The 22,587-nt window shown below is 48.4% G+C and overlaps 1 protein-coding gene across 2 annotated transcripts in view; it reads right to left on the reverse strand.

Moving 5' to 3' along the window:
* Positions 1-6,361: 6,361 nt before the first annotated feature.
* Positions 6,362-22,587, reverse strand: part of moxd1 (monooxygenase, DBH-like 1) — a 147,197-nt gene continuing 130,971 nt past the window's right edge. For both annotated transcript variants that reach the window (XM_072499145.1, XM_072499144.1), the window contains 3 exons: positions 21,688-21,830; positions 10,379-10,547; positions 6,362-6,658 (listed from right to left, as the gene is read on the reverse strand). In XM_072499145.1, the coding sequence (XP_072355246.1) occupies positions 6,503-6,658; positions 10,379-10,547; positions 21,688-21,830 (468 nt within the window). In that variant the 3' untranslated portion in view covers positions 6,362-6,502. The remainder of the gene's footprint in view (positions 6,659-10,378; positions 10,548-21,687; positions 21,831-22,587) is intronic.

Below are 22,587 nucleotides of genomic sequence, written 5' to 3' on the forward strand. Positions count from 1 at the left end.
AGCCCCTTTTCCTACCTATGTCGTTGGTACCGTTGTGTACCACGACTTGTGGCTGCTCCCCCTCCCCCTTGAGGATCCTGAAAACACGATCAGAGATATCACGAACCTTGGCACCTGGGAGGCAACACACCAACCGTGAACCTCTATCGTTGCCACAGAACCACCTATCTGTACCTCTAACTATAGAGTCTCCAATAACTAATGCTCTCTTCTCTCCCCCCCTTCCCTTCTGAGCCACAGGGACAGACTCAGTGCCACTGAGATGTACCGCACTGACTCTGCCACTTGAGTGCTGACCTAAGAGAGATCCAACATAGTAACACAATGGCAGGTCTGTCTTTAAACATGGTCAACAAGATTTGCCCTGCCTAATAATGCACTGAACTATAATGTTGACTGACCACAGATAGGTTTCCTGTGCACTTTGATCTAGAAGCTCTCCATTCCCGTACCGGCCTCCCCGAACAGGCGCCGGAATGTGGCAACTAGGGACTTTTCACAGTAACTTCATTGAAGCCTACCTGTGACAATAAGTGATTATTGTTATCATCATCATCTATGAATATGAATTTCTACAATCCAACTATTGGTTTTAATTTGACTTTACGACCAAATATAAATTGCTTAGGTGTTCATGCATTTGAAATATAGATTTTTCAAAATGCAAGCAATTTTAGTGGCATGAACATAACAAACAATTTGATGACCTTAAATTCTTGTTTCTCAAGGCCTGAAAATGTTTGGCAAAAAGCCTATTGACGAATGTTTGCATTTTGTCAACACAAATCTTGCTCTTTGGTGTTATTAAAGGTGTAAAGTTTTCTATTGGGTCTTGAGTTTAATGGGTCTCTTGCGTGATAGATGTTTTTGTGTTATCTAATTTTCTATGTTAGCTTATTTTAATCTTAAATTCTCTGGAGTTACACCACATGGTGAAGATTACCTTATTTCCCATTTTGTTAATTGCATCACTTTGAACATAAAATTCCCAAATGTTCATGAACAAAATATTCTCAAATGCTCAATGAATGAGGAGAAGGAGATCATTAACATCAGTTTTTCTTTGTATTTGCATTGATATGTATTTGATATTTATCTATTACCACCCACAAGTTTGTACTTTGTAGTAACTTATTGTCACTTTGTGAACTTAGTGCATTCCATATTATTCTTTCCTCAGTGAAAAACTTCATTACAGTTAGATAGTTCATAATATTTTCAGCTAACAACTAATACATTTTTGGTGCATGTTTATAATAAATGTAACGTGATCTTATACATCTGTTTTTATAAATATGCAACTTTATCTTTTTATTCATATGAATGCGGAAGCCTACATCTTTAAGCACACATGATTGTATTTTATTTCACACACAAAGATACTCACATGTAGCTTTTTAATTTTAAAAAAAAAAAAATTCTTCACCACCACTAACCCTTTTCAAGGCATTGGCTCATCACTGGGATTCATTTCCAGAACCTTCTAAGTGCTTGGTAAAATTAGCCATTCTTACTGAATCTTTCTGGACTTTATGGAATTTATTTTGCCACCATGGTCGGATGAGCAAATGAGCAGTTGCTTTTTTGGCACTTTTTAAAAGCTACTTTAACAGAGTGATGGGTTGAGACACTAAGGTTTGCAGCCCTTTCAGGTAACTGTGCGTTCAAGATTTTCCCAAAGGGGACACCAACCAGTGTTTCAGAACCCTGTAGGTTCAACACCAAAGTTAATGAGTGGGTCCAACCCCAGGTTCATATTTGGATTTTGAGGCCACACCACCAGTATGTTTCAGTTGAATGAATATTGGCATGATCATCAGAAAAACTCCCCGATCCTCTGGATAGTGTCACTGGAGCTTTGATGTTCTTCTTGCACCTCTGACGTTCTGACTTATAAGTATTATTTTAAAATCATGAAGGAAGACTAAGGCAAGTAATTGCACAATGGAAGGCCAATTACATTAACGTAAGGAAATGTCTTCAGCAGGCCACCTCAAGTGATTTTCGGGGGCCTTTAAAGCTATGTTAGGCCTGAATTGATTGTGATATAAGTTAATTACCTGGTGACGCACGTTAGGTTTCATGTACTTCAGATGCTGTGGTTATAACTAATCAGCTGGGTAGAGTTCTTTCTGATATACTTCAGGCAAGGTCCAATTTTCCAGTGTTAAACTTCATTTGAGGCTGGTGTCTCCCACCAGTTTGTAAAAGCTAGGTCATTTAGTGTCAAAAACTGAGCATTGGGGGGTCACGTGATGTGGGCATGGCAGCAGCTGTGTTTTCGCGAGCACTGGCTCTACTTGTCTATTAATCCTTTATTTTCTCCTAATGCTACCATAATTGCTTCTGGGATATATGTCTTGTACTACATCCCTGGAAGATCCTGGCTAGATTTTACCGATGAACTGAGTTAAATTAAAAAATCCTTGTTTGAGTGAGGCGGCCAGAGGCAGCTGGGATGGGGCCCAGCTTGCAGCGGCAGTTTTGCTGATGGGTGGGCGGGCCTACACCTCAGTGTGCTGTCGGCATCAAGATGACGACTGCCATTGCGAATGATGTTGTGGACGATGATCTTGGCCCTGTGGTGCAGGTTTTTGGCACTCACTTTGATGAACTGCAAAATATCCTTGAGAAAATAGTGGAAACGCAGAAGAGAATCCTGCTGTTTGATAGAGCAATTTCCCTGGTGAGGGCTCACCTTTGGTCCTTGGAAACTCTGCTGCACAGTATGTCATTTATCCTTGCCAATTCAGAGAGTAGGGGCCAGACAAAGGAGTGATTGTGCGCCTGGTCTATTGCGGGACGGCGGGGCAGGGAGGGGGGGTTAAATCCCCGACTGATTTTTGCAAATTGGCATGCTTTTGTAATCTAAATTTGAAGGCTGGCCGTTTCAGGCTCAATAGAATACATTATACCGAGGTCCTCTATGCCTATCGTGAAGGATTGGAGGCGGCTTGACCGGTCGAGACGCTGGAACCTAGCTTCCTTGCTATCAGGCTTCGGTACAACAGCATAGCCGAGGTGAAGGCACTTTGTTTTATGGAACTTTAGAGGGATCCTGAAAGTTGCTTGACGATCCTATCATGGCTTTGGTCTTTCCAAGTGTGGATTGCCTGTTATCCCGTTTTGGCAAAAACGGGAAGAGTCAAAAATGTGACATGTGGTTTGTACATAGTCTTGCCTGCTTTTTGTGTACTTGCAGTTATAAAGACTGGCGTGCACTTTAGACACCCCTCACCTCAGTTATAGAAAAGATGAGTAGAGCCGTGGATGGTTGGTGTTGGTGGTAGGTGGTAAGTTGAGGAATGCCCCCAGGTAGAGCTATCTGTATCTTTTTTTTAATTTTGCATTTTCGTTACTTTGAGTTTTGAGAATCCGTGCTTATCTCTTACGAAAGAATGACAGATCATATATCCTGTAGAGGACTGGGTTCCTTGTGGTCTTTTTTGTGGTTGGTGTCTCTGGGGTTGTTGGAGTCGGGGAAATGTATGGTGGTGCGTACCTGGGTGTGATCGGTTAGTCCTTGCTCGATTTGTTGCAGTGAGAACCTGTGTGCTGTGGATCTGCATTGTTGGAGCCCTCATTTGGTTTGAGGGTAGGCTAGGTGGGGAAGATGAGTGACTGTCCTCCAGGTGGCCTTATATGGTGCCTTCCTGAATCTCCACCTTGGAGCTGGGGTTTCTATGGGGAGACATTGTTTTTGTCTTTGAGGCAGCGATGCTTTGTCCCCTAGTATCTTGTTTGTAATGGCTACAGTACTGGTTTGTGTCTGACATTCTTCAGTTAACCTGGGCATGCCTCCCCTATGGGTGTTTTGTTTATCAAATTAATTTACGGAATGTGGGAGCCACTTGCTAGGCCAACATTTATTGCCCTTCCCTAGTTGCCCTTCAGAAAGTGATGGCGAGTTGTCATCTTGAACTGCTGCAGTCCCTGAGGTGTAGATACACCCACAGTGCTGATAGGGAGAGAGTTCCAGGATGTTGCCCCAGCGACAGTGGAAGAACGGTGAGATATTTTGAAACCAGGGTGGTGAGTGACAGGGAGGGGAACCTCCAGGTAGTGGGTTTCCCAGGTATCTGCTGCACTTGTTCTTCTAGATGGTACTGGCCGTAAGTTTGGAAGGTGCTGTCTAAGGATCCTTGGTGAGTTACTGCAGTACATCTTGTAGATGGTACACACGGCTGCCAATGATCATCTATGGTGGAGGGTTTGAATGTTTGTGGAGGGGGTAACAATCAAGCGGGTTGCTTTGTCCTGGATGGTATTCAGCTTCCTGAGTGTTGTTGGAGCTACATTCATCCAGGCAAGTGGAGAGTGTTCTATTACACTCCTGACCTGTGCCTTGTAGATGGTGGACAGGCTGTGCGGGGGGTGGGGGGTGGAGCCGTTCGGAGGTGAGTTACTTGACATAGGATTCCTAGCCTTAGACCTGCTCTGACGGCCACAATATTGATATGGCTTAATATGCTCCTTATTTGAGTATGCTGTCCTTTTGAAGGTCCCGAATTGGTTGAGATGGGGTAGAGAATCGGCTGCCTCCCAAGACACCAAATTGATGGGTGTCTTGCCTATTCTTCTCAATGGGATCTCCTTGGTTGAGGGTGAGATCTCCTTGGTTGAGGGTGACGTGATTTTTCTAGTGTTGGTGGGGCTGGTGCTCTGCTTTGGGGGTAATTAGTGAGAAGTGAGGCTGGCTGGGTGGTGAGTCTTGGCTTGTGCTGAATATCCTGGAGGTACTGACTTCTATGCGCAAGAGTGTGCTGAACTTAGGCCAGGTCCTGTACTGTGGCGGGTATCCTATTTCTCCCTTATGCTTGGGACGTACCTTCTTAAAGGCACTCAGTAGGAATGTTCTGAGAGGCTGAGACTTGATATATTCTGAGTATCCTTGGTTCACTGACTACTAAGTACACAAGGGTGTGGGGCTGGACCAGGTCCTATACTATGGATGGTATCCTGTTGTCCCCATATATTTGGCATGTTCCTTCTTAGCCAGGATGTTATGAGATGCTGAGTGAGGTTTAAACGAGCAGCTTTTTCTCGTTGTATTCTGGTGCGAGGCGTGCACTGGAGGGTCATGGGCTTATGGTTGTGTCCAGGTCCTTTTTATCCTGACACCCTCTACCCCTGGTAGGTTTCCTTTTTTATTCTGTCTCCTTTGGTTTGTTGTGCGGTGCAAACCACATTGACTATAATCCGAACCTGTTGTATGAGTAGTTGCTGGTCCTCTCTGTATAAGTATGCAGAATAATTCTGCATTGTGCCTGAGTTTGGCGTTTTGTTGCGCCTTATGGTATATGTAAAATATCCTTTTGGAATTGGGTGTTCTCGTGAATTTTTAGTTTCTGTTACTCTGGTAATTCTGCTCCTATGTCTTATGGTATTATGATTAATAAGGGATCAGGGGTTATGGGGAGAAGGCAGGAGAATGGGGATGAGAAAATATCAGCCATGATTGAATGGCGGAGCAGACTCGATGGGCTGAGTGGCCTAATTCTGCTCCTATATCTTCTGGTCTTATGGAGATTAGATCATCCAAGGGTGCAGACAGGTCTGAGAGGAAAGGAACATCTGGTGATGTTGGAGTTGAGGGAAATATATTCTGGTGTGCGGTCGAACATGGCGGAGGATCCTGTCCTGAATTCTCCTGAGATCAATCGCCGTGTGGGAAGGTGTGTACCGTTTTACCATATTTTCATGGCCTTATCCTGTTCTCCCTTGTTTGCTGGTAATGCATGTAGAGACACCAAGTTGTGTTTAGTGATTGTACTGGGCCAACTGTATTGCTGTTCTCCTGCCCTCCTCTTTATCTATATGTATGTCAAGACATTTTTGCTATGCTGAATCATTCCTGTGGTTTTGTTGCGTTATTTGTTAAAGTGGAACAACCTCAATATAAATACATTTTTTTTTTAAGAAGTTGACCATCTGTGCCCACTGTTTGGGTTTTTTCAATACCAGTTACGGTGGAGAAATTAAATTGGACTTGATGAGGTCCAAACACTTAATGATTTTTAATTTTCATGGGAATATGCGCATCAGGTGAACTTCGTGCAACCTGGAGTAATTTTTCTTTATTCGCGACCTTGTGTTAACTGTATTGTTTTTAAAAAAATTCCAGGAAGTTTTGGCTCATAAACATATATTTAATTTTGTTTATCAAGGAAAGTTTAAAATACAGCTGTGAAACACATGGTAGCCATAGTGATGTCATTTTTCCAGGAGTAAAAAATCCCATGATTGAGAACATCTGGCAGGACCTTTGTTTCCAAAGAGGATATACTGACTTTCATCAGAACAGATGATGACAATTTGTATGGATCTCGAGAGTTACACTGAAATGATTATGCAAAAAAGCTTTTAACCAATTGTATTTCTTTTTTATTGAAAGGATTATCTTGCAAAGATGAAAGTGATTTGGTAGTGCAAATTCAATTTCAGCATGAAAATATAGCTTAAACATGAAAATGTATAGCACAGGTAAGTTTATATGAACAAATTAAATTCCTGCAGTAAGAATAACATACAAGGTTAATGCCAAAAATACACGGAGTGGATCTGAATATTGCCTAGTTGTTCGACAGGTCACTGGCTCCATTTCTGATTTTGGTTCCCAAGGCTTTAATGACGGTGGTAATATTGGTATACCATGTACCTATATTAAAAGGACGACATTTTCAAATCTCTTACCATGGAATATATTTTGTGTTCTACACGGTCTTAATGGAAATATCTGGAGCACAAGAAAGAATTCAAGTATTGCCATGTGGTCCACATAGTTGCTGCAATAATACTATAGGTCAAAGGATCCAGAATCGGGTAATCAGCTGGTCCTTGATGATGATGCCATGATTAAACATGATTACTTGAATTAGCTATGGTCCATTTCTTGATGAACAGGAAAAGTTTAGGTTTGTGTGAATGACAATTATCTAGAGGTGGACAGTCATGATTAGATGTGGTAATCTTTGGAATTTACCTTGGGCGGGATTCTCCACCCTAGAATGCCCGGATAGCGTTCACTGATGGGATGGAGAATCGGGCGTCGGGGCAAAATTGGGATAGGAGCCGGGCACAAACCCGAACGCGATGCTCCGACCCCCGCTGGCAGCAGGAATGAGGTCCATGCTGGATGCCAGCGGGAGCATGGAAATAAATGCAAATGGGTCTTTATGGCCCATTCACATATATTTAGCGGGTCCGGTGCTCTATGCTCCACCCTCCCGTGATTCTCCAGTCCCCGCGGCAGGAAATCAGGTGGACGCGGATCATTTGAGGTTTTTGCCAGCGTGTCCCTGATGTGATGGACCTAGTGGTGGGCACCCTTTGCCCACTACAAGGTCTATCATTCCAGGGCTACGCTGGTTGAGACCATCCATCCAGACCATCCCCCGACAATGCAATGACTGCCCACGCCTCCTCTACCCGACTGACCAACCCCGCCCACCGGCCCACCACACACACACACACACACACACACACACACACACACACAGTAACCGCTGTAACAGGGAGACCCCCTTGGAGATCCCACAGGGACCTTAATAATCGGGGACCCGCCCGAGCACCCCTCCAATTGGGAGACCCCCCAGGGTTCCCTGCAATACCTCACAGGGACCCATAACAGGGTAACCTCTACTGTGAGCTCCAGCTTAAAGAAACCCCTCCACAGTCTCCACTCCCCCACATACAAACCCCCAACACAGACTCTCCCCCTCAGTGACATAGTAGTGCTAACCACTCTGCCACCTTTGGTCTACAAAATTATGAGGGGCATGGACAGAGTGGTTAGTCAGTAGCTTTTTCCAGGGCGAAAGAGTCAGTTACTAGGGGACATGGGTTTAAGGTGTGAGGGGCAAAGTTTAGAAGAGATGTGTGAGGGGCATTTTTACACAGAGGGTAGTGGATACCTGCAACCTGCTGCTGGATGAGGTGGTGGAAGCAGATACAATAGTGACATTTAAGGAGCACCTTGATAAATATATGAATAGGATGGGAATAGAGGGAAAAGGAACCTGGAAATGTAGAAGAGTTTATGTTAGACGAGCACCATGGTCGGCGCAGGCTTGGATGGCCGAAGGGCCTGTTCCTGTGCTGTAATTTTCTTTATTTTATTTGATAAGAGACTGTGATAGAGACCCCTACAGAGATCACTGGGGGAGGGGAGGGGTCCCCCCTATTACAGGGGAAGAACATCCTCAGATTCCATCTGTACACTGATGACACCCAACTCTACCTCACCACCAATTCTCTCCACCTTTCACAGCTTTGGACTTGTCAGGTTGCTCGTGGTGCATCCAGAATGAGATGAACAGAAATTTTGTCCAGTTAATATTAGGAATACTGAAGCCATTGTCTTCAGCCTCCGACATAAACTGAGCCACTGCTTTTGTTCCTCTTGCTGCTGCTGCTCTGACTATAAACCAAACCATTCACAACTTTGGCATCCAATTTGAACCTGAGCTGAGCTTCTGCCTTTGTACCCGCTCCATATGGCCAATTTCCACCATTGTAACATCCCCAATCCCTCCAATATCCCAGCTCATCTGTGGCTGCAATCCTCAGCGATGCTTTTGTTTTTTCCCAAATTTGACAATTCCAATGTTCTTCTGGCCAGCCTCCCAATTTGTACTTTTTGTAAACTTGTGATTATCCAAAGCTCTACTGGTTATATCCCAATTTGCACCAAGTTCCATTCACCCATTGGGCAGGATTCTCCTAGCCCGGGGCCGGGCCGGAAATTCCCCGCAACACGGCCACGCCGCCCTGACACCGACACACGATTCTCCGCGCCATTGCTACCGGCGCGTTTGGCGTGGCACCGGTCACGGGCTGCTGTACGCGGCCGGGTCGCCGATTCTCCGGCCCGGATGGGCCGATCGGCCTCTCTAAAAAGGCAGAGTCCCGCCCGCCGTCCACACCTGGTCGCAGCCGGCAGCATCTCTGTGCGCAGGGTCGGGGGGGGGGGGGGGGGGAGAGAGAGAGAGAGAGGGGGGGGACAGGGAGGGCCTCCGATGGGGTTTGGCACGCGATCAGGGCACACCGATCAGCGGGCCGGCCTTTCGCTCCCCGGACCTATTTTCTTCCGCGCGGCCCCTGGACTCCCGCGTCATGTTGCGTCGGGACCGGCGCGTTGAAGGAGGCCATCGCGCATGCGCGGGTTGGCGCCGGCCCCACTGCGCATGCGCGGATCCCGCGGCGCACAGTTCGTGCCGGGATGGGAGGCTGGAGCGGCGTGAACCGACGGTGTTTCCGACGGCGTGGACACTCTGCCGCCGAATGGGAGTATCCCATTACCTCTGACCTACATTGGCTACTGATCTAGGAAAGCCTTGATTTTTAAATTCTTACCCTTGTTTTTAAATCTCTCCCCATAGGCTTCCCACTCCCTGGGCGGGATTCGCCACTCCCACGCGAAGTGGCTGCGCCGTCATGAACGCCGTCGAGGTTCACGACGGCGCGGAACGGCCCCGATCCCGACCGATTCAGGCCCTGACAATGGGCCAGTATCGGGGCCGCGTCATCTACACGCGCCAGGCCTTGTCGCCCGCGTAAAAGCGGCGCCGCATAAATGACGCGGCCGGCGCCGCATAACTGACGTCATCCACGCATGCGCGGGTTGGCCGGCGCCAACCCGCGCATGCGTGGTTGCCGTCCTCTCTAAGTCCGCCCGCAAGAAGATGGCGGACGGATCTTGTGGGGCCGCGGAAGGAATGAGGTCCTCCTTCAGAGAGGACGGCCCGATGATCGGTGGGCACCCATCGCGGGCCACCCCACATTCCAGGTGAAGCCCGGTGCAGGATCCCCCATCGCCCCCCCCACAGGCCGCCCCCCCAGCGTTCACACACCGCTCATGACTGCAGCGACCAGGTGTGGACGGCACCGGGGGGAACCCGCCGTTTTGGCCTGGCCGCTCGGCCCATCCGGGCCTCAGAATAGCGGGGGTGCCGGAGAATCGCCATTTTCGGTGTCTCTGGCGATTCTCCGGCCTGCGGCCCACGAAACTCGACCGGGCCATTCCCGCCGCTTGGGAGAATCGCGGGAGGGCGTCGGACCGGCGTCCCCGGAAATTTTGGCGACCCAGGTGATTCTCCCAACCGGCGTGGGAGTGGAGAATCGCGCCCCTGGTTTATGCTTTGAAACTCAAATCACCTACAGTGAGTAATTTGAAAAGGTTTCTGGGCATTCATCTTGATTATTTTGGTTAAGATATTGCAGCAAATATTTAACAATACAACACATTCAAAAATGTTGAATATTCAGCCTATCTTGTTTCTGAGCAATTTCCTGGATTATACTTGGAAACATCTTTGGATGTAGTGCAGAACATAGTGGGATGCAACCCGGAAGATTAAGATCAACAGTACATACTCACCTGCCATTCCCTCTGATCGTGTTTAGCACACCTAATATTCATCTCAATCTCATGTACAAGGTTGTTAAATTCTCTTCCTTTCTTCTTGGACCATTTAAATTTATTCATGGCTTCAGTGAAGGAAAGATCCTTGTACTTCTTGGGACTTTTGATGATAAATGGCCATGTCCTTGATACAGAAATAAATATTTTAAAGCAATTTGCGGAACACACTTTTTCTATTCTATCTCTGTACAGATTTACTGCGAAGCAATTGGATAATATGTTTCTGGTGCGTAATCTGATCCTGTTAATCACAGTGAGCCTTTTTTATTGATTCCCTATATAAATTATTTCTTCCAGTAGATTAAGTTTTCATAGAATTTACAGTGCAGAAGGAGGCCATTTGGCCCATCAAGTCTGCACAGGCCCTTGGAAAGAGCACCCCACCTAAGCCCACACCCCCACCCTCCCCGTAACCCCAACCCTCTCTGTAAGCCCACCCAACCTTTTTGAACACTATGGGCAATTTAGCAGAGCCAATCCACCTGAACTGTGGGAGGAAACCGGAGCACCCGAAAGAAACCCACGCAGACACGGGGAGAATGTGCAGACTCCGCACAGACAGTGACCCAAGCCGGGAATCGAACCTGGGACCCTGGAGCTGTGAAGCAACTGCTAACCACTATGCTACCGTGCTGCCCACGGATGCTTGCTTAGTGTGAAATTATAACAATAACAGCCATTTAAAAGGAAATAGTTTCTGCTTTCATACTTGTAAATATTATGATGTGGAGATGCCGGCGTTGGACTGGGGTGAGCACAGTAAGAAGTCTTACAACACCAGGTTAAAGTCCAACAGGTTTGTTTCGAGGTCACTAGCTTTCGGAGCAGCGCTCCAAAAGCTAGTGACATCGAAGCAAACCTGTTGGACTTTAACCTGGTGTTGTAAGACTTCTTACTGTGTGTAGCGCACAAAGACTGCGTGAGACGAATAGAGTGAAGTCGATGAGGCTTTATTAAGCGTGTCTGTTCCCCCGCAGCTCGATAGTAGAATGGCCTGCGGGGGAGGACTCCGGCTTCTTATACTCCGCCTTCAGGGCGGAGCTAGAGGTCAACGGCCAACCAGGACCCGGGATCTGTCAGCCAATGACATTAGGGCTTCCAGTCCCACATGACCCCTAATACATACTACCACATTCACCCCTTGTCAAAAATGAACCCGGCGGGGTGATGCTTCGTATGGTGGTAAGGGTTTACAGGGCTGGTCCTGGGAGGAAAAAACATTCACATGGCAATACAGTATTGTACAATTTTGTCCTGTTTCAACTATTTACAGAAGGTATCGGGAGAAAAGCAAAATGTTCTTGTGAAAAGTCCATATATTGATTTAGATCGACGCCACGAGTCGGTCGGGCGGTCTGGTCGTCCGTGTCGATCGCCTCGGCCCCGGTGGTGGTGGTGGTGCTTGTACCGGTGTTGTCGTCTCTGGGAGCCTTACGGTTTCCGCTTGGGCTTTATTCTTGGTTGGGCCTGAGGGGAGGGGAACCGATCCTCCTGGGAAGGGGGCGGTCGCGGGGTGCGGCGGTGGCAGGAAGGGGGGGGGTTGGGTGAATGGTGTCGGGGGGGTGTGTGTGTTGCCGGCGGGCGCCAGATCCCGCAGGGAGACCGTGTCCTGTCAGCCGTCGGGGTACTCCACGTAAGCGTACTGCGGGTTCGCGTGGAGGAGGTGAACCCTTTCGACCAACGGGTCCGCCTTATGTGCCCGCACATGCTTTCAGATCAAGATGGGTCCTGGGGCCGCCAGCCAGGTCGGCAGCGACGTTCCAGAGGAGGACCTCCTAGGGAAGACAAGGAGACGCTCATGAGGCGTTTGATTAGTGCTCGTACATAATAGCGACCGGATGGAGTGGAGAGCGTCCGGGAGGACCTCCTGCCACCGTGAAACTGGGAGGTCCCTGGACCGTAGGGCCAGTAGGACGGTCTTCCAGACCATGCCGTTCTCCCTCTCTACTTGCCCGTTCCCCCGGGGGTTGTAGCTGGTCGTCCTGCTCGAGGCTATGCCCTTGCTGAGCAGGAACTGGCGCAGCTCGTCACTCATGAAAGAGGACCCCCTGTCGCTGTGGATGTATGCGGGGCAACCGAACAGTGTGAAGATGGTGTTCAGGGCTTTAATGACTGTGGCCGTGGTTATGTCAGAGCAGGGAATGGCGAATGGGAAGCGGGAGTATTCGTCCACCACATTAAGAAAGTATGTGTTGCGGTCGGTGGAGGGGAGGGGCCCTTTGAAATCGAGACTAAGGCGTTCAAAGGGGCAGGAAGCCTTAATCAGGTGCGCACCATCCGGCCTGAAAAAATACGGTTTGCATTCCGCGCAGATGTGGCAGTCCCTTGTGACTGTACGGACCTCCTCTAAAGAGTATGGGAGGTTGCGGGACTTGATAAAGTGGAAAAACCGAGTGACCCCCGGGTGGCAGAGGTCCTCGTGGAGGGTTTGGAGGCGGTTAGTTTGTGCGTTGGCACATGTGCCGCGGGATAGGGCATCGGACGGCTCGTTCAGCTTTCCGGGACGATACAAAATCTCGTAGTTGAAGGTGGAGAGCTCGATCCTCCACCTTAAGATCTTGTCGATTTTGATTTTGACCCGCAGTGCATTATCGAACATGAAGGCTACCGACCGTTGGTCAGTGAGGAGAGTGAATCTCCTGCCGGCCAGGTAATGCTTCCAATGTCGCACAGCATCCACTATGGCTTGGGCTTCCTTTTCCACTGAGGAGTGGCGGATTTCTGAGGCGTGGAGGGTCCGGGAGAAAAAGGCCACGGGTCTGCCCGCTAGTTTAAGGGTGGCCGCTAGAGCTACGTCTGAGGCGTCGCTCTCGACCTGGAAGGGGAGGGACTCGTCGATGGCGCGCATCGTGGCCTTTGCGATATCCGCTTTGATGCGGCTGAAGGCCTGGCACGCCTCTGTCGACAGAGGGAAGGTCGTGGTCTGTATTAGGGGGCGGGCCTTGTCTGCGTACTGGGGGACCCTCTGGGCGTAATATGAAAAAAAACCCAGGCAGCGTTTCAGGGCTTTGGAGCAGTGCGGGAGGGGAAATTCCATGAGGGCGCGCATACGTTCGGGGTCGGGGCCTATTATCCCATTGCGCACTACGTAGCCCAGAATGGCTAGCCGATTGGTGCTAAAAACGCACTTGTCCTCGTTGTACGTGAGGTTCAAGGCTTTGCCGGTCTGGAGGAATTTTTGGAGGTTGGCGTCGTGGTCCTGCTGGTCATGGCCACAGGTGGTTACATTGTCGAGATACGGGAACGTGGCCCGCAACCCATGTTGATCAACCATTCGGTCCATCTCCCGTTGGAAGACCGAGACCCCGTTTGTAACGCCAAATGGGACCCTTAGGAAATGGTATAATCGCCCGTCTGCCTCGAAGGCTGTGTACTTGCGGTCACTTGGGCGGATGGGGAGCTGATGGTAGGCGGACTTGAGGTCCACGGTGGAGAAGACTTTATATTGGGCAATCCGATTGACCATGTCGGATATGCGGGGGAGAGGGTACGCGTCTAGTTGTGTGTACCTGTTGATGGTCTGGCTATAGTCTATGACCATCCTTTGTTTCTCCCCCGTCTTCACTACTACCACCTGCGCTCTCCAGGGACTATTGCTGGCCTGGATTATGCCTTCCTTTAGTAGCCGCTGGACTTCGGACCGAATGAAGGTCCGGTCCTGGGCGCTGTACCGTCTGCTCCTAGTGGCGACGTGTTTGCAATCCGGGGTGTGGTTCGTAAACAAGGACGGGGGTTGCACCTTGAGGGTTGCGAGGCCGCAGATAGTGAGTGGGGGTATTGGGCCGCCGAATTTGAACGTAAGGCTCTGTAGATTGCATTGGAAATCTAATCCCAGTAAGGTGGGGGCGCAGAGTTGGGGAAGGACGTTTAGTTTGTAGTTTTTGAACTCCCTCCCCTGCACCGTTAGGGTAACTATGCAGAATCCTTGGATCTGTACGGAGTGGGATCCTGCAGCTAGGGAAATCTTTTGTGCGCTGGGATAGGTGGTCAAGGAACAGCGTCTTAGCCTGTCGGGGTGGATAAAGCTCTCCGTGCTCCCGGAGTCGACTAGGCATGGTGTCTCGTGGCCGTTTATTAGCACCGTTGTCGTCGTCGTCTGGAATGTCCGGGGCCGAGCTTGATCGAGCGTAATTGAAGCGAGACGTGGTTGTAGTAGCGGAGTGGGGTCCGTTGTTGCCGTCCAAGATGGCGTCGGGATGAACAAAATGGCCGCCCCCATACATCGCACATGGCTGGGGGGTCACAAGATGGCGGCGGGGTGGACAAAATGGCCGCCCCCACGCGTCGTACAGGTTTGGGGTGGTCCAAGATGGCGGCACCCTTCCTCCCCTCGTGGTGGCCGGGACCCAAAATGGCGGCGTCTGCAGGTTGCACATGGAGCGCTGGGGGGGGTTGGGGAGCGTTAGGACCGCGCGGGGCTCCCTCATCTCCGGGGACAGCGGTGGTCGGGACCCAAGTTGGTAGCGCCGGCGGGTCAGACGTGGGGCGCGGGGGGGGGGTTAGGGGGGCGTTAGAGACGCCCAGAACTCCCTCTTCTCCGTGGGGAGTGGTGGTCGGGACCCAAAGTGGTAGCGCCGGCGGGTCATACATGGGGTGTGGGGGGGGGGTTGGGGAGCGTAAGCGGCGTGCAGGGCTCCCTGTTCTCCCGGGACCGCGGTGGTCAGGACCCAGAGCGGCTGCGCCTGCGGGTCGTACATGATGCGCTGGGGGGGGTTGGGGAGCGTAAACGGCTTGCAGGGCTCCCTGTTCTCCCGGGACAGCGGCGACCTCGCGGGACCGGCACACAACCGCGAAATGGCCCTTTTTCCCGCAGCTTTTGCAGATCGCTGCGCGGGCCGGGCAGCGCTGTCGGGGGTGTTTCGCCTGGCCGCAGAAATAGCAGCAGGCGCCCCCGGTGCGACTTGGCGTTTGGACCGCGCAAGCCTGTGGGGTGTCCGGGGGGGGGGGGTGGGTTTGTCGCGACGGGTACGTACGGAGCCTAATGGGCTGCCGCGCGGTCGGGGCCGTAGGCGCGGGTATTACGCGCGGCCACGTCTAGGGAGGCTGCTAGGGCCCGGGCCTCTGAGAGTCCTAGCGACTCTCTTTCTAGAAGTCTTTGGCGGATTTGGGAGGAATTCATACCTGCCACAAAAGCATCGCGCATTAACATGTCCGTGTGTTCATTTGCGTTCACCGAAGGGCAGCTGCAGGCTCGTCCCAAAATCAGCAGCGCGGCGTAGAATTCGTCCATCGATTCTCCGGGACCTTGCCATCTCGTCGCGAGCTGGTAGCGAGCGTAGATTTGGTTAACTGGGCGGACATAGAGACTTTTCAGTGCTGCGATCGCCGTCTGGAAATCCTCCGAGTCTTCGATGAGGGAGAAGATCTCCGTGCTTACCCTCGAGTGCAGGACCTGTAGTTTTTGGTCTTCTGTGACCCGGCCGGTGGCCGTTCTGAGGTAGGCCTCGAAACAAGTCTGCCAGTGCTTGAAGGCTGCTGCCGCGTTCACTGCGTGGGGGCTGATCCTCAGGCATTCCGGAATGATCCTGAGCTCCATAGTCCTTTTTAGGCACGCTTAATAAATTGTAGCGCACAAAGACTCCGTGAGACGAATAGAGTGAAGTGGATGAGGCTTTATTAAGCGTGTCTGTTCCCCCGCAGCTCGATAGTAGAATGGCCTGCGGGGGAGGATTCCGGCTTCTTATACTCCACCTTCAGGGCGGAGCTAGAGGTCAACGGCCAACCAGGACTCGGGATCTGTCAGCCAATGACATTAGGGCTTCCAGTCCCACATGACCCCTAATACATACTACCACACTGTGTAAATATTACAGTTGAATTTTAAAACTGTTGTCAAAAGGCCAGTTGATTACCAAATATATTTCCTTACATAACAAAGACAACATTTGCTCAGCCTGTACATAGCAGCAATATTTGCCATCTCATAAGAATAAAACCCTTTTGCAGTTATTTTCTTTTATTCATTCCAGGGCCAGTATTTATTGCCACCCCATTGCAACTGAATGGCTTGGTAGGCTGTTTCAGGGGTAGTTAAAAGGCAGCCTCATTGCTGTAGGCCTGGAGTGGCTTGTAGACCAAAATGAGATTGCCTACCCAATAGGACACTGGGAACCAGATGCATTTTTAAACAACAATCTGGTAGTTTCATGATTACTGCTGATTCAAGCTTTTTATTGAATTTATTTATTTAATTAATTTGATGTACATTCCTGAGATGCCATAAAAGGATTTGAATTCAAGCCTCCGATCTTGGATTCTGTAACATAACCATGAGGCTATGCCTGGAAGCCCTTGTGTGATATTTTCTGTTGTACTGTTCATTATTTGGCTACCTAATTTCCCTTCCTCCTGTCTTCTACAAGATTTGAAAATTTGTACTTCCCATTTCCTCACCACTAATTTGTGGTTTATTGAAAATTCTCTCCACAGTTATATTTTTTATGTCCTGCATGAAAGGCCTGACTTTCATCTAGAATTGCATCAGCTTTTGAAAGTTTTAAGCTTTCAAGGAATGCAGTCCCATTCTGGATTTTGCCACTTGAGGTATGGGGCAGGATTTTCACAACACGCCTCCGAACCCCGTTGAGAGTCAAAAGGGGTCACTGTTTGGGGAACAGTCACTCGGTGTGATTTTGGCCAAAGTGGCCAAAGGGCAAGCTTACCATCCAATTAAAGACAGCGGGCAGGCAGCTCTCTAGCTCAGGCGAAGCAGAATCTGGCTTTTCAAGCGAGTGTGCCCCAAGATAGAACATAGAACATACAGTGCAGAAGGAGGCCATTCGGCCCATCAAGTCTTCACCGACCCACTTAAGCTCTCACTTTCACCCTATCCCCGTAACACAATAACCCCTCCTAACCGTTTTGGTCACTAAGGGCAATATATCATGGCCAATCCACCTAACCTGCACGTCTTTGGACTGTGAGAGGAAATCGGGGCACCTGGAGGAAACCCACGCAGACACGGGGAGAACGTGCAGACTCCACACAGACAGTGACCCAGCGGGGAATCGAACCTGGGACCCTGGCGCTGTGAAGCCACAGTGCTATCCACTTGTGCCAACGTGCTGTCCTGATAGGGGTGCTTTCTCTCCCACCTGTACCCCTCTGCAGAATGGTCAAGGCAGCCTGGTAGACCGGGGAGGGTCCCACTAGGAGGACATCTCCATACAACTACTCTATCCTCCAGGGTTCTAGAAATATCCTGTTCACATCCATCAATAGGTCTTAAGCCATTAACTGGCAGGTAGGTGGCCCTGTATCCTGCCTCCGGGGAAGCATGTCCCGAGATGGGATGGAACTGGAAACCGGACAGCGGCACAAAATTCTACACCCACCTGCCTCTATGCCCATCCCCATCAGTGCCTAAAACATTTGCCATGATGTGGAGATGCCGGCGTTGGACTGGGGTGAGTACAGTAAGAAGTCTTACAATGCCAGGTTAAAGTCCAACAGGTTTGTTTCAAACACTAGCTTTCGGAGCACTGCTCCTTCCTCAGGTGAAAAAAAATTTGCATCATAATTTACAATGCCAACCTGAAACTAGAAAATGCTGACATGGCCTCAAAATATCTGCAAACTAATCATGAGTTTGAGCTGAAAATGAGTTACATTTTATATTTATAGTTCTGCTGAGTGACACATCAAAAGACACTTCCAACAGCAAGGCCCACCCTGGTGGCTCAATCTCCCAACCTAACCAGGATGAATCTTCTAGTTTCCTTAAATTGCTGCAGGTTCTTTCTTTTCAAAAAGGTTCCAACAACATGCTGCCTAGTAGCTAGCAGTGAACCATTTTTATCCTGCTGCTCACAATGGCTGCCACAAAATGTTTTACTAAAACAACCTCGATTTGATATAAAAGCATTCAATCAAACAAGCATTATTAATAATAGGGTTTATAATAATGTATGTTATGCACTCCGATTGAATTCTTACTTCTCCAAGAATTTTCTTAGAAAATAGAACATAGCGCTATCCACTTGTGCTACCGTGCTGCCCAAGACTTATAAGACACATGAATCTTAAAGTTATTTACTTCTACAAGGACCACCCATAAGTATCCCAAAGTCCCCTTGAGAAGTTTGCACAGCTCCAGCTATTCTCAGAGGTAAAACTTTAACATCCCATCTGTTGACTCTGACCACCTCAGTCCCTTTTTCTGATCACTTTCCCAATATTTCTAGGCAATCGTCCCGTTTCTGTTGCCTCACAAGATTCAAACTGAAATGAAGCCTCCACATGGTCAATGATAAAGTTAATGTTTTACTCTGCCATTGATTTTGACTAACTTCTCTCCGTGAACTGCAACTCCACTAGGTCCAAACTCAAAACTAACTCAATCACCCAGATAAACTGAAACCGCAAACCCTTGCTAAGCTCTACCCATCTCCATGACGGTATAGACTGCTCTGGCTGTCCTCAAACTGACCTTTATGTTAATTATCCCTCATTTGCATGTCTTTATTTTGATCTGATCAAGTAAAAATGGGTTTAACAACTTTTCAGTGTTTACTAAATACTTTTAAATTAATTAGCTCTAAGTCTCAAAACAAAAACTTCTCTCTGGACTGCTTATGGCGCAAGCATTGCAGTCATCACATCTCAGCTCCTTTGCTAATAAGCCCCCAAGCTGTTTCATAGCTCGTTCTCTTCGGACTTACTTAAGCAAACATGCGTCACATTTTGAGCTGCCGTTTCTTGAGTTTTTCTCTTAAGACTAGCATTTTAAGTATCTTTTGAACTGTTAACCTCTTAAGACAACATGCTACCAGTAATAGGCTCCAATGGCTTTAATTGCAACGATAAGAATTTTTTTCACTATTATTCCTAAAACTTAAAAATTATATTCTAAAACATATGAACCATAAACTAGATATACACAACAATATGAAGACCATCTCTTCAAACTCTGTCTGCTGTTTCAGCATAGACAACATCTTAACATATACAGCAAGGATTTGTTTAACGTTGTCCCTTTAACATTTTATAGTGTCATTAAGTTAACGACACCTATTGTCCAGTTGAGTGTTGAGAGATTCATTTCAACATTGTTTCCAATTTGACCCAATAGGCACCATTTTCTTCAACATTACAGCGCAGTACAGGCCCTTCGGCCCTTGATGTTGCGCCGACCTGTGAAACCACTCTAAAGCCCATCTACACTCTTCCCTTATCGTCCATATGTCTATCCAATGACCATTTGAATGCCCTTAGTGTTGGTGAGTCCACTACCGTTGCAGGCAGGGCATTCCACGCCCTTACTACTCTCTGAGTAAAGAACCTACCTCTGCCATCTGTCCTATATCTATCTCCCCTCAATTTAAAGCTATGTCCCCTCGTGCTAGACATCACCATCTGAGGAAAGAGGCTCTCACTGTCCACCCTATCCAATCCTCTGATCATCTTGTATGCCTCAATTAAGTCACCTCTTAACCTTCTTCTCTCTAACGAAAACAGCCTCAAGTCCCTCAGCCTTTCCTCATAAGATCTTCCCTCCATACCAGGCAACATTCTGGTAAATCTCCTCTGCACACTTTCCAATGCTTCCACATCCTTCCTATAATGCAGCGACCAGAATTGCACGCAATACTTCCTGGCCTTCCGAGTTGTGACCTCTTTCCATTCCCTGACCTTCCAAATTGTGATTTCTCCCCCTCCCAAAACCTCACACTCTTTAACTTACCCTCTTGCCGATTCCTCTCCTGGACTCATGTTCATGCTCAAAACACAGGTCCAACTCGAAGCCAGAGCCCCGATGTAGTGGAAGTGTGGGTCAGCTGGGGTTGCCACAATTTTCCAGAGTAACTGTCGAAGCTGTTCCTGCGTCATTGCACTTGGTCCATGTGCTCGGTGAAGCTGGAACATTGATTTTAAAAGGATTGTAGCAGCCCCAGCTCAGCACTTCTACACCATTGGGACTCACATTTCCACAATATCAGAGCTCTAGCTTTGGATTGGATCTGGTCTTGAATGAAACTGCAAGTCTAGGAGAAGGAAGCAGCAAGAGGTTGCGTTAGGGAGCAAGAGGTTTGGGGATTGGGAGAAGCCACAACTCAGGGGTTCGAGAACTGGGGAGAGGCTGCAATGTGGAGGGTCCGTGAGCGAGAAAGGCCACAACTGAAGGCTTGAGGAGAGAGAGGATTTGCTGTGGTAGGTTAGGGAAGCAGAATTGACGATGAGCAGGAGTAGAAAGCAACATCTTCCTTAGAAAATAAAATAAGTTAAAAGGTAGTTAATTTATCAATATGGGAATTTACCAATGTAAAATATTGAAACTTATGTTTTAATATTTTTTTCTGATAAGGTCCTTCAGAACCTAACTCCTGTTTTAACATTGATTCATATGGGAACTAATGTTTCGCTTTAAGTTGTTTCACTTCCACCTTCCAGTCTCAGAATGTTCCAGGAGATCCATCTTTGTTCTCAGGAGGTCCATCTTCTTTCTTCAGTGGTGGGTCAGTAATGTTGGATGCATTTTCAATATGGCGTCCAGCTCTGGTGATGGACTACATGCCATCATCTACGGCTCTGTTCCTCCAATGAATACTGCTTAAACACCGACGTGCATAATTAATGAGGTTGGGGTATTTGGCATGTTATCTTGTCAGATGCCGCAGCAGGAAGCACTCCAAGTTCCTGTATCCACTACGGTACGCAGTCTCAAAATGGGAGTCTTGCACCCTGAGTGTCTGAGAACAACAGAAATGACCCGTCTCCGGACCTGCTCTCTCCCCTGTGCCAGAGTGTTTCACATCAGCACACATTGTGGTTTTCCTACCATTTGTAGGTGAAACGTAAAATGTTGTGGGTGGAAGTTTCTGGCCCAGCTGGAAGTACATGGATATTTGGTACATGGGGGAGGTTGTGGAAGCAGATATATTAACAACGTTCAAAAGGATCTTGACAAATACATGGATAGGATGGATATAGAGGAATACAGCACTAGGAAGTGCTGAGGGTTTTGGCTAAGGGTGATACCATGGCACCACGGTACAGGCTTGGAGGGCCAAAGGGCCTGTTCCTGTGCTGTATTGTTCTTTGTTCCACATACACACAATTATCCAAGTGCGGAATTGAACCCTGGTCCCTGGTGCTATGGGGCGGCAGTGCTACCCACTGTGCCACCATGCCGCACATTCTTCCAGTTTATTGATTTAAATGTGTTCTGTTCCTTATCTGACATGAAAGTATAATTGTCTAGAAAAGGCTTGCTATAGTTATGTAGCAACATTATGGATACAATAGGGAATGATAAATATATTTACATGACAGGATGATAAATTTCCTTCACTCCAATAAATTTCAACTGTGGGGCTATTTCAGGAAGACTCTCACATCTAGAAAGATCTATTCTTGGGTAGTATAGTAGGTATGACAAACACATTTCATCTTTTGTGCTTAGACCACCCTGCAAAAGAACGAGAAAAAACTTTTAGTTTAAAGGTGTTTCATTTTCGAGTGCCTGAACTACTTAGATTTATACCATTATTTAACTCATACATCGAAACATTCGTAAGATTCAACATGTATCATTCTAAAGCATTGCAACAATTTTCACCTCCGCAACCTAGAGAAGAGCAGCAGTGGAGTTGGTCCAGAGTTTGCGCATAGAATTCCTACAGCGCAGAAGGAGGCCATTCAGCCCATCATGTCTGCACCGACTATCTGAAAGAGCAGCCCACCTAGCCCCACTCCCCAACCCCAACTCCGCAACCCCACCTTATCTGCACATCCCGAGACACTAAGATGTAATTTATCATGGTCAATCCATCTACCCTGCACTTCTTTGGACTGTGAGAGGAAACCCGGACAGCTTGAGGAAACCCATGCAGATACTGGGAAAAAGTGCAAAGTCCTCACGTTAGACACCCAAGGCTGGAATTTAACCCGGGGCCCTGATGCTGTGTTAACCACCGTGCCACCATTCTGCCCTTGCGGGGGGAGAGGGGATAGTGGAGCATGGGTTGGCATGGGGGCATGAGGTGGCATATGTTAACATGGATGAAGCAGAGGAAATATGTGACGTGGGTGAGGGGTGAAAGAATGTTTTTATTCACGGAGCACAGAAGCACAGCCCTCCTCCACATCCAACAGCTTCTTCATTCGATCCAGGGGCAACTGGCCCGACTTCCAATCCAGCTCCCCACCCCCCACCTTTCCCACCA

This window comes from Scyliorhinus torazame, chromosome 4, assembly GCF_047496885.1.
Source record: "Scyliorhinus torazame isolate Kashiwa2021f chromosome 4, sScyTor2.1, whole genome shotgun sequence".
NCBI lineage: Eukaryota > Metazoa > Chordata > Chondrichthyes > Carcharhiniformes > Scyliorhinidae > Scyliorhinus > Scyliorhinus torazame.